General features: G+C 42.8%; 1 protein-coding gene across 1 annotated transcript; it reads left to right on the top strand.

The window, feature by feature from the left end:
* The first annotated feature begins 2,805 nt into the window (after positions 1 to 2,805).
* On the top strand, positions 2,806 to 10,518 carry CKAP2 (cytoskeleton associated protein 2). The gene is given in 9 exon segments (XM_033142757.1): positions 2,806 to 2,880; positions 3,602 to 3,659; positions 5,221 to 5,859; positions 5,861 to 6,048; positions 6,782 to 6,995; positions 7,955 to 8,122; positions 8,452 to 8,518; positions 9,078 to 9,426; positions 10,190 to 10,518. Coding segments are annotated over 8 exon segments (1,884 nt in total). The 5' UTR covers positions 2,806 to 2,880; positions 3,602 to 3,647; the 3' UTR covers positions 10,437 to 10,518.
* The last annotated feature ends 1,550 nt before the right edge of the window (positions 10,519 to 12,068 follow it).

The raw sequence follows: 12,068 nt of genomic DNA, 5'->3' as shown, positions 1-12,068 counted from the left end.
TTTCGGAAGGGAAGCGGGAGACGGGGAAATGGGCCAGCCAGCGACGAGAAGGACGCCTTGGGGCGGGCTGAGGAGGAGAGGGAACGGCGTCGGCGTGCGTGCGCGCGCACCCCGCCTCCACATCCATTCCTATTTATTGTCTTTACTTATCAACTAATTTATTGGTTTATTTATTAATTGATATACCGGCGCCCTTCACCCGCAGATCTCAAAATGTGCCCGTTCGCAAATCGCAAAACGCGCCCAAGCACGAAGTGAATTGGTTCAGCTTTCGCCTCAATGTTGTTGCGCCACTTCCTCCCAACCCAACGCCCGTTTCCCCTGTTTAGAAATACCGGTAGATACAGTATATGGAATATAACGAAGAAATTCCCACGAGAGGTGGCAGACTCTGCTTCCTTCGAGGTTTTTAAGCAGAGGCTGGATGGCCATCTGCCACAGGTGATCTAGTTGAGTTTCCAGCATGATGGCAGCAAGGGGTTGGACTAGAGGACCTTCAGGGTCCCTTCCTACTCTGTTCTGTACCTATTGTGTGAAGGCTCCTTAAACTCTGTGGGCCTTGGACTGAGTTTTGTGAGGCACTTGATTGCACCTCCTGGACTCTGTTACAGGAATTCAAAGGTTTCAAATACTGTAGAGAATAAATGTTCGCAAATGCACAAGGTTGTTGTTCAGTCGTTCAGTCGTGTCTTCGTGACCCCATGGACCAGAGCAGGCCAGGCACGCCTATCCTTCACTGCCTCTCGCAGTTTGGCCAAACTCATGCTAGTCGCATTGAGAACACTGCCCAACCATCTCATCCTCTGTTGTCCCCTTCTCCTTGTGCCCTCCATCCTTCCCAACATCAGGGTCTTTTCTAGGGAGTCTTCCACTGGCCTTGTTGTTAGCAAGGCTTTCTAAGGCCCATTTGACTTCACTCTCCAGGATGTCTGGCTCAAGGTCAGCGACCACATTAGCTGGGGTGTATGAGACCTCCATATCTTTCTGGTATAATTCCTCTGTGTAATGCACAAGGTACACACTGTTGGCGTATTTAAACTGAGTAACTGCGCAACAAAAGGCATACTGAGGAGACTGAAAAGTATAATTAGGAGTTGAATTAAGAAATAAAAATAACAGAAGTTACATTAACTACAAGAACACTACAGTAACATAACCCATTCAGTAAACCACCACCCAGGGTACTGAGAGAGGTACGCAGACCTCCTTATATACTGTATCCTATTGCTGATACGCCTTAAATCAATACAAACTTAACATCACCTGCTGTACTGCCCCACAGCTGCAAAACTAGGTCAGTTCATTTCCTTCTTTCTTTTAAAGAGATACACATTTCTGTGGAACAGTAATGAACCTTAAACTGTAACCACTCAACACACACACCCAAGTACAGAAATCCTGTGGATGCTACCGGCCTCTCTGTGTGTCTGAGTGGTTCTGAGTGGGTCTCCAGGAATCCTGTGGATGCTACCGGCCTCTCTGTGTGTTTGTGTGGTTCTGAGTGGGTCTCCAGGAATCCTGTGGATGCTACCGGCCTCTCTGCGTGTTTGTGTGGTTCTGAGTGAGTTCTAGGAATCCTGTGGATGCTACCGGCCTCTCTGTGTGTCTGAGTGTTTCTGAGTGGGTCTCCAGTGTTATGGGAAAAATCCAGGTATGAGGCTACTCAGCTACCTGGCCATCAGGCAAAAAGCCTGCGGGTTCCTGAGGAGAAATAAAAAGGAGTCCAGCTACCAACAGGAGCAAAAGCAAAGATCAAAGTTTATTGCGCAACAGGTTCAAGTCAGGACTGAACACCTGGGAATAGGTTGCAAGAACTTTTCAAAACTTTTCTGGTTCCCACAATGCATCTTGTTACATGTCATAATTATGTCCCTACTACATAGGTGAAACGTCAGAAAGGGGCAGAAAGGGGAGGGTTATACATGATTAACATACTGGTAAACAAGATAAACAAGGAGGAAATGAAATGCAAATCAGTAATAAGCCCTGATGTATTCATCTTGAGTGCTCCTGGGAATAGAACAATGGGATTGCCTGGCCAGGTCTATCACCCTTCAATGGGTCCAGAGGAAGGAGATATGGCCTGTGTTTAACTGTCAGTTGCCCTCTGGAATGTCTGCTGTTTTCCTGTGTCCCTGCATTCCCACTCAAGGGATCATGGCAGAGGCTGAGCAGTCTTGAAGCCCTTGACCAAAGTGGCAAGATGGCGGTGGAACCAAGACTCTGGGAGTTTGTGTACTGCCCATGTAACAATGTGTCAGGGGCAAGGGGACATTGTCTAGAGGGGCTCCCTTGAGGGCATACATTCGTTCCTTACTGCTCAGCTTGGGAGACTTCGCTTAGGTGATTCCCCCCCCCCCGAATTCCATAACACCACCAACATTTAAATTACACACAAATGCATATGTCCGCTCTTAGACAAAACAATAAAAATAAATATTTCCCTCCATGCATCCAACCCTCCTTTCTTAGGAAGTATTTGCATGCATGCTCCTCTTCCCATGCTAGGCTACTGGAAGGAATTTTCTGTTTTTTATTTTGTTTGGACCGTTGAAAATTATTTGCCCTTCCCGCTCATGCGCACTTGCCTCGTTTGAAGCAAAAACGGGCCTGGAGCAACATCTCTCGCCACCACGCCAACTTTCCATATATGGAAATGAGGGGCGGTGCTGTGGGCGGACTCGGCCGTCCCCCAGCAGCCAATAAGCACCGCCTCTCCCCGCGCGTTCCTTCTAATTGGACGATTTCAAGCTCTCAGGCCAATCTCGTTCCGGCAGACCGTTTCTCCTCGTGATTTAAACCTGATTTGCGAGCCGCCGTGAAGGAGAGTGGCGGTTGCGGCGAGGGCGGCGGCGAAGTCCGGTCGAGCTCCTCACGCAGGTGAGCGCGATAACGCAAGCTTATTGAATGATGGTGATAATGATGATTATTAATTAATAATGATAATTTCCCCCAGCTACTCAGGGGAAGAGTGGTGATGATGAGTCGTCTGTGGTTCCTCCACAAGCTAGTAAAACAGAATTTTACCCCTTGGCCCGGGGTGCTTCGTTGAGGCAGACCGTTGTCGCTTGGGCGGGTGTTCCCCGTATTATCATCCTCATCATCACCATTACTTATTAAATCTATTTACCGCCCTTAATCCGTAGATCTCAGGGCTGTTCACAACATAAGGCTCCTCTTAATTCTTTCTTCGAAAATGCGTCGGTCTCCGGTGCTGTAAAAGCCAGGATGTGGGGCTCAGACTTGCAAGCTTAAGAATCTCCTTCGCTTGCCGTGTCCCCATAGCCTCGACCAGCCTCTAACGGCTGCCCTCCTCTGTGCGAAGGATCCTGCTTTCCCTCTTAATATCAGTTGGCAGAGGCTCAGCTCCCCTTCTCCTCCTGCGGGTTGCGCCCAGTGCTACTACTCAGAAGTAGGTTCATAGAAATGGAGGAACGCGGTGCTTATGACAGGATAGTGCCCATAGTTCACAGCTATGTCTAAAGTGTGGGTGTGCACGATAAGGCCTTTTTTTTCAGTTGTGGTGTCAAAGCTTTGGGAATGCCCTCTTGTCAAGCTATTCTGGTGCTCAGCTGTTGTTGTTTTTTTGTTTTCCCAGCAGCTTCTCAAGCAAAAGCCGCCTGGCAATTTTATTGGTGAAGCAAAAAATGGAAAGTCCTGTAAGTATATGTCTCTTGTATTCATTCACTTGAATTTGGGGCTCAATTGAATTATACTAGTTTGCCGTTAAAGGGCAGAATGAGGACTCTGTTTCCAAAAGACAGACAGCTAAATTTATTTATAAGGCCAGGAATTTCCAGATCTTAACTCTAATAATGCGCTAGTAGCTGTTTTAAAAATGTTAACTATAAATTAACTAATAAAAAGTCTTAACTGGCTTTTCTTGCCCATTACATTTATATTACACACAAATCTACATACCCATACACACTGTTTCACGGTTCTTGATTTATTGCTTTACATACAATGACTATGGGGTGGGGAGCAGTGTTCGAAACTCTCATTGTTCTAGGCACATTTTGTGACAGGGAATTTCATTAGTGCGAGCAATTTCCGAGCTCTGGGCGCAGTACTGTGCCTAAGATTTCAGATTAAAACAGCAGAATGGAAGGAAAGGTGGACCTTTTTCTACCTCCCCACTTCCAGCTACTCTCAAGACTAGAGAAGACTTAAGACTATTAGGGGAGTGGGCAGGGGAAGGACAGGACCAGAGATTACTGTGATTGACAGGTTGACCACAATTGACAGGTAGATCCCTTGCTAATCGTGGTCGATCACGGGACCCTTATCTGGAATGAATGTCTCCGCCCTCTCGCTCTGTCACTTTGGTTCATCCTCCCTCCAATGACAATGGAAGATCTCTGCCAGTATTTTTATACTGGGAGTAGATCGCAGTCTCTTGGGAGTTGGACGTGCCTGGACTAGACCATGTGAAAAATGAACATAATATTTTAGTTGCAGTTCATTCGTTTTCAGCTTTGTATTCTTGTTGTAAAAAAAACAACACATGCCTAGACATTCCATTGTTGTGCCCATAACCTAGGTTTAAGGCAGGGGTCAGCAAACCTTTTCAGCAGGGGGCCGGTCCACTGTCCCTCAGACCTTGTGGGGGGCCGGACTGTATTTTTTTTTGGGGGGGGGGAGAAATCCTATGCCCCACAAATAACCCAGAGATGCATTTTAAATAAAAGCATACATTCTACTCATGTAAAAACACGCTGATTCCTGGACCGTCTGCAGGACAGATTTAGAAGGCGATTGGGCCGGATCAAGCCCCCGGGCCTTAGTTTGCCTACCCATGGTTTAAAGCAGGCACCCCCAAACTTCGGCCTTCCAGATGTTTTGGACTACAATTCCCATCATCCCTGACCACTGGTCCTGTTAGCTAGGGATCATGGGAGTTGTAGGCCAAAACATCTGGAGGGCTGCAGTTTGGGGATGCCTGGTTTAAGGTGTCATTCAGCTCCTAGCTTTCATATCTGTTTCTAACGCTGGTGGGGACAATAGACAGAATTAGATCTAGAGATTGTTGTCTGGCATTTCTAATTACCTGCTAGTATTATTCTCTGGAGTATATTACACTATGATAATATAGGGAATAATGGTGTTGAAATAAAGGATATACGCTTATAACCATTTTGTTTTTCAAGTGGCTATGTGCCATCTTTATGTTGGAAAACAAGTGGAGAAAAAGGTCTATAATGTAATTTAATATTTCAGGAAAACAAAGAAAATGCAGTTGGATCTCCATGGACCCAAGTGGATGACATGTTGAAGGAAAACTTGGCTTCTCCAAAAGCTTTAAAGTCTCCTATCATACTGAAGCAGATTTCTATGGCTGAAAACTGTAGCCCTCTGGCTAGTACAAAAACAAACTGTAGCCCCCTGGCAGTTGTTTTTGAACCAGCTAAAACGAAAAGCCAGCACATGTCCTTTAACCAGACCTCTTTACTCAAAAGAAATGGAAAAGAGAAAATGCTGAAAACAGCTGCATTTTCCATTCCACCCCTTTCAGAAAAGCGTGCGCTTGGCTCATATTGTGGTAGGATAGTAGAATCTAAAATAAACTCCTTCAGAAGGAAACCAGAACATGAGAATAGGAGGAACACTATCGCTGCTCCTCCTAAATCAGCGGTGAGGACTCAATCCACAAGCAGCATTACAGGCAAAAAGGATGATAGAGTCACCAGCACAGTTAATACTTCTAAGTCTGTTGCTATTGCCAAACCTGCAGCTATTCTCTCACTTCAAGCCAGGCCTCCTGTGAAGGTGCCTGTTGGCCAGCCGAAGCCCATTCTGAACCATGAGACAAAAACTATCAGTAGAACACCAGTGAATAATGGTGCATCCCAAAAAAAATCCGGATAGGAATGGGAAGCTCGTCGGTGCTAACAGATCTGTGCACAGAACAAAGAAAAATGCTCCAACGAAAACTGGACTTGGACCACATTTAACAGGACCTGTTTCTGAAGCTCGTACTGTCTCAGCTTTGAAATCAGCTGATGGCGTCAGAAAACATAATCTAGCGAAACCTGGAAAAGGAATAAGGTAATATAAAGGTGTGGGGATAACATTGGCTTACATCTCTGTAAATTTAAGGTGTGCACAAGTTATTTCGCTCAAAAATAAAACAGGCAAAATTATTTTGAGGTTATCTTTTTAGGTGTAGGATACTGATACTATACACAGGTGGGGAACCTCTGGCCTGCAGGCCCAACTTGGCCCCCAGTGGTGTCCAATTTGGCATACCAGTCCATTTTCCTCAAATCAAACCTACCTGTTATTTACTACCAGTTATTTACCCATGGTTAGGCATTTGGGCATCATTAGGTTACGCGGGTGGTGCTGTGGGTTAAACCACAGAGCCTAGGGCTTGCCGATCAGAAGTTGGCGGTTTGAATCCCCCCGACGGGGTGAGCTCCTGTTGCTCGGTCCCAGCTCCTGCCCAATTAGCAGTTCGAAAGCACGTCAAAGTGCAAGTAGATAAATAGGTACCGCTCCGGCGGGAAGGTGAACGGCGTTTCCGTGCACTGCTCTGGTTCGCCAGGAGCAGCTTTGTCATGCTGGCCACATGACCCGGAAGCTGTACGCCGGCTCCCTCGACCAGTAACGCGAGGTGAGTGCCGCAACCCCAGAGTCTGACACGACTGGACCTAATGGTCAGGGGTCCCTTTACCTTTAGGTTACATCTGTATTGAGTCTGTTGCATGGCCTATTCCTAATTACATTACGGGGCAGTGCAGAATGTTGATAACTTACTGATATACTGACTCGTTTGTAGAACTCGACTAGCTGAACGGCCGCCATTGACCGGGCTAAAGAAGCTGCCACCTCCCGTATCTGTAGATACTCTGCCTGAAAGAGAATCCTTTCATCAAGCTATGAAAGAACCAGTTGAATGCTTCTGGTCTGCCCTTGCAGAAGAAGATGAGCAAGGACTACTGAGTGACAGCGTCAATAAGACCCTTGTGGAATGTCTGCACTTAATTGAGGAGGTGAGTCCTCTGTTAAGCCAGTCATGAGGAAATAAGCTTTTGTATATGTAAACGTTCAATACTTTCAGCTCTATAAGACCATAAAAGGTAAGACCATGTTGGAATTTTGTGGAAGACATTTTTAACGGATGATTTGTTATAGCTTGGTGGTAGAGTATCTGCTTTGCATACGGAAGGTCCTCCTAGGTTCTGTCATTCTCATATCCAGGTAGTGCCGAGAGAGACTGCCACTCTGAAATCCTAGAGTGCTGCTGTCACTCACTGTGGAGACAATACTGAGCTACATGGGCCAAAGGTTTGATTTAGTACAAGGCAAGCTTCCTGTTTTCCTAGGTTCCTTAATGATAAAATCCTGCTGTTTGCAAGAACCTCTCCATTATACATGGGACCAGATGAATTCATGCTGTGCAAAATAATTGCATTTTTTCCCATGAGCTGCTTTTGTTTTGAGGTGATCACAAGTAGGAGGCAGAATATAACCCAAACAGATGGCTCCCGAGGGAAAAATTCTGCTGTTAGATATTTGCTTTGGAGATAAACCCTTCGCAGAACATGGGGAACATTTCATTAGCAGGTGTCCTAGGGGATAAAGATGCTATTGACTCCCCCTTGCAGGCCTAACTCACTTTCAATTTAAGATGAACAATAAGAGGAGTAACTGGTGGTCCACAGATTTGTTAGTCACAGAAAGATCCAGAGTGCTTATTTAGGGTGGGTTGCAACAGAAGAGATCTTCCCCAAGTTCTGTGCTGAATACAGAGAGGCATTGGGTCTCTGCTGTACCTTAGGCTTTGAAGACATGGTCCGTAGTCCCTGAAAACTTACACCACATTAAATCTGCTAGTCTAAAAAGTGCTGCAAGAGTTCAGTGTTCACTGCAACAGATTAACCAGCAACCTCGGGAATTCATATTACGTAACAACTTTTAAAAAGTAATCCTACATAAAATCTATCTATAGGGCTATCCAGGTGATGCAATACAATCCACTTTGGAAAAGCTGTCCTTGTCTGCGCCAGATGCAAAGAAATTTGCCAAATACTGGGTATGCCAGATGCGTCTCGAACAGTTTCGCTCCATTGAAAAGGTCCTTGCCATCTATGAAAAGGCAATTCTGGCAGGAGCACAGGTAAGAATTCTTAAATGTCATTACTGTGTTAGCATTTATATTTAATTAGAGTAATTTTTATGCATTCTGCAGATGAGGGAAAGCCTATTTTTATTACCGGTAACTTGTCATCCAAGGAACTCAAGGTGGTGTACATACTGTAGTAGTTTATCCTCACTACAACTCTGTGAAGTAGATAGCTCCAAAGTCACCTAGTGAGCTTCATGGCCAAGTGGGAATTTAGTCTTGAGTCTTCCCAGTCTTAGTCCAACGCTAACCGCTACAGCACACTGGCTAATTACAATTGACTTGGGCATGATCTGGTACTAACAAAATCACATTTCTTTTAGCCCAAGGATGAGTTACGCCGTACATTAGCAGATGTTATGAAGAAAACAAAAATCATACCTAAATCTGGTAAGATTTGCTATTTTTAATTTAAGATGGTCACACTCCCCAACTCCCAACCTGTTGCCCTTAAATTAATAGTTTAACAATAAAGCAGAAACTTTAACTGGAGATTATCGGCACCCACTAATTTGAGTGCAATTATTGAACATATTAACTTCTTTTTCTCTTTTGCCTTTGTTTCTTCAAGCATCTGTCTCCTAACTTGCTTAGCCGTAACTCTGTTGCTATTGTTCCACATTCTAAAAGCTGAAATATGTAGTTGGTGAAGATATTTCTGTCCTTGGTTTACTATACTGTGACTCTGCTTGTTGCCTACATTTTAAAATTACCTTTCTGGAAAGATGGACCCTTCTTCATGAGGTTTTATCAAGATACTTATTTTGAACATGTAGTCTCAAACTTGTTTGGAAATACAACCATTCATCCTATTTTTGCAACAAAAATGTGCTACAAATTCTACTTCATCGTGAATGTGATTTAACTATCAAAAGATATGGTACTAGTCTACATTGAGTAAGTTAACTCTGGGTCACCTTGACTTACGACGGTGTATTTCTGTTTTCAGAGGAATGTGTGGAAAAAGAAATCACTCTAAATCATGAGGCAGAAGTTAATTTAGATGAAGAGAAGATAGAAAATGCTTTCAAGGAATTAAACGTCAATAACAAGATGGAGTCTGGTAATGAAGTGACTTCTCAAAAAGCAGGGGCTTGTTTGAACTCTGAACCAGAGAGCATTGCAGTTGAAGAAAGGCCCCAAAATAAAGAAGAGAAGCCTGCAGTTCTCAAAAAGGAAGAGCAGGATAATGGCAATGCAAAGGAAGAGAGAATACTAGAGTTCTCAACTCCTGAAATTGACAAAGAGGGCTCTTACTTAATTAAGTATAACTTGTCAACTACTCCCTCCTTGATAAGGTAAGCTGCCTCTTCAGGTTTACATTCTCTATGTGGTGTCTCATACGGGTGGGTCACTATATTTGAAGTGATTCTGTCCAGGAATGGCTTATTTATTCATTTATTTTGCAAGCCTTTCAAAGGATATCAAAGTCAAATTTAGTTACAGGTAGGTAGCCGTGATGGTCTGCCATAGTCGAAACAAAATAAAATAAAAAATTCCTTCCTGTAGCACCTTAGAGACCAACTAAGTTTGTTCTTGGTATGAGCTTTCGTGTGCATGCACACTTCAGATACACTGAAACAGAAGTCACCAGACCCTTATATATAGTGAGAGTGGGGAGGGGTATTACTCAGAAGGGTGGTGGGAATGGGTGATTGGCTGATAGGTGTGGAAAACCTGCTGACGACTGTTTGGTCTTACAGGAAAAGGCAAGGGGTGTGATGTCTAAAGATAGCTTTGTCATGTATAATGAGATAAGAATCCATTGTCTTTGTTCAGACCAGTAAAATTTGCATCTGAGAAGAAAGTTCATTCCAATGAACCACAAGTCCTAATCTTCTCACCCAGCTCTCCAGTTCAGTTTGTATGTTGCCACTCTGTCACAGCAGACCTAGAGCATCTAACATTGTTAGGCTGCCGATTTGAGATCAGTGCTATAGAGAGAATAACTTAAGTAATATTCAGTGTCAAACTTAACGTCTGCTTGCATTAGAACAAGTTGTAATCTTGCAAATATTTTGTATTTATGGCCTACCTCTTTTTCCCTCCCTCATCTCCAAGCACAAATAAAAAAATGCAGGGTGACAGTAACCATCCTGCAATCAAGGATCTGAAATTTTTAACTCCTGTGAGACGTTCTTGCCGCATACAAAAGAAGATGTGTAAGTTGCCAGATATGTTGAAAGACCACAACCCTTGTGTTTCTTCACTTGAACAACTTGAAGAATTCGGAGCTGAAGGCATTGGTTTCATCTACAGACACAACAGCGCACTGCACAAAGTCTGTACCCAACAAGGGCAAGAGTGATATGGCATAATTTTAAGGTTTCTCTGAAATGATCAGAAACAACACAAGCGACATTGCTTTTGATGCAACTAATAATTGAATAGAAAAGGGTCTGCCTAGTCAGCAGTTATGGGTGTATGAGGTGTGATGTATTTTAACAATGAGTAATGCTTGGTCATCTATTTGGTTTATGGATGTGACCATCAAAGTGGTTTTCTTTGGTTATGTTTATTAATATGCCTTTAATCTGCTAGTGTAAGTTCTAAGAATAAGGTGGTCTTTTATTGTGTGCATATTTTGCATTTTCAAATAAAATAAACATTTCTGAATCGTGCTACAGTAGAGACATCATGCTCCTGTTCTTAACCATGGTTAAGAAATGTGAAGCCGGCCAATTAACCCAACATTTAAGTGTTATTCTACTCTGGCCTTAACACTAATTCAATTCTAACAGTAACTGCTAACCCTACTATTCAATATATACAATTTTTGACATTATATACTATAATTCTTAAATGTTACCTAGGTTCTCTGTTTCAATCTCTTGTAAAAATTGTCTCTAAAATTAGGGCTATCCCTTTAAAAACCTGTTTGTATAACTTTTCCACTGGAAGTTTAAAAACACTTTAAATGAATGTTTAAATCTTGGTTTATAGTAACACATGTTTAATAAAATAATTTATATCCACTTTTTGTGATGTGTTTCTTCCAGGAAAAATTAAGTTGAGCACTTTATAAGAGAGGAAAACAGCAGATTCAAATATCTTGTCCTAAAGCCAACTTAGACTGCAAATATATTTTATACTTGAATATCTACCGCTACCTAAACAATCAGATTCCTCTCCTAATCCAAAGACAGTATGGAGACCTTCTGCCTAAAAAGCCTCTTAACTGTGCTGGGCTTGATTTAATGGGCCTTGGGATTTCCCCAGAAAATAGTGTACCGGTATTTTAAATCTTCACATATGCAACATGTAAAAAGGCACCAGGAGATCTTGACAAATTCAAACAATTTTTACTTTTTTAAAGTTACAGGTGGGTAGCCGTGCTGGTCTGCCATAGTCGAAACAAAATAGAAAATTCTTTCCAGTAGCACCTTAGAGACCAACTGAGTTTGTTCTTGGTATGAGCTTTCGTGTGCATGCACACGAAAGCTCATACCAAGAACAAACTCAGTTGGTCTCTAAGGTGCTACTGGAAAGAATTTTCTACTTTTTTAAAGTTTCCTTATATCCTTTTGTAGTTCTTACAATTGTGTTTTCAAAACTTAATTCTTAAACTTTCAAAGCTTATTTACACACTGCCATCCATATTTCGGCTGCTTACAGCCAATAAGATGGTAATTCCTTGCCCCAAGGGGCTTAATCTAGAAAAAGGATGGAAACAAGGAAAGAAAACTGCTGAGGATGATGTGGATGAATTGTGAATTTAACAGAAACAAAATTGGTTCCTTTTTAGAGAGGGTGGACTGGAATTGAAATTCCTTTTTAAATGAACTTTCCAAGCATGTCACGTTTTATCTGTATCAGGTTAGCGGTGCAGAGTGGAATTTAACAATAACATTGCCTCCTGCACAAAAAATAATAGGTGACATCTTACCTCCTAAACTTAAGTTTATCATGTCATTCCCTAAAGGACTCTTCTAAATACAAT

Source organism: Lacerta agilis, chromosome 3 (assembly GCF_009819535.1).
Source record: "Lacerta agilis isolate rLacAgi1 chromosome 3, rLacAgi1.pri, whole genome shotgun sequence".
NCBI lineage: Eukaryota > Metazoa > Chordata > Lepidosauria > Squamata > Lacertidae > Lacerta > Lacerta agilis.
Note: the sequence above shows the minus strand (reverse complement) of the source record. Positions and strands in the feature narration are given on the sequence as shown.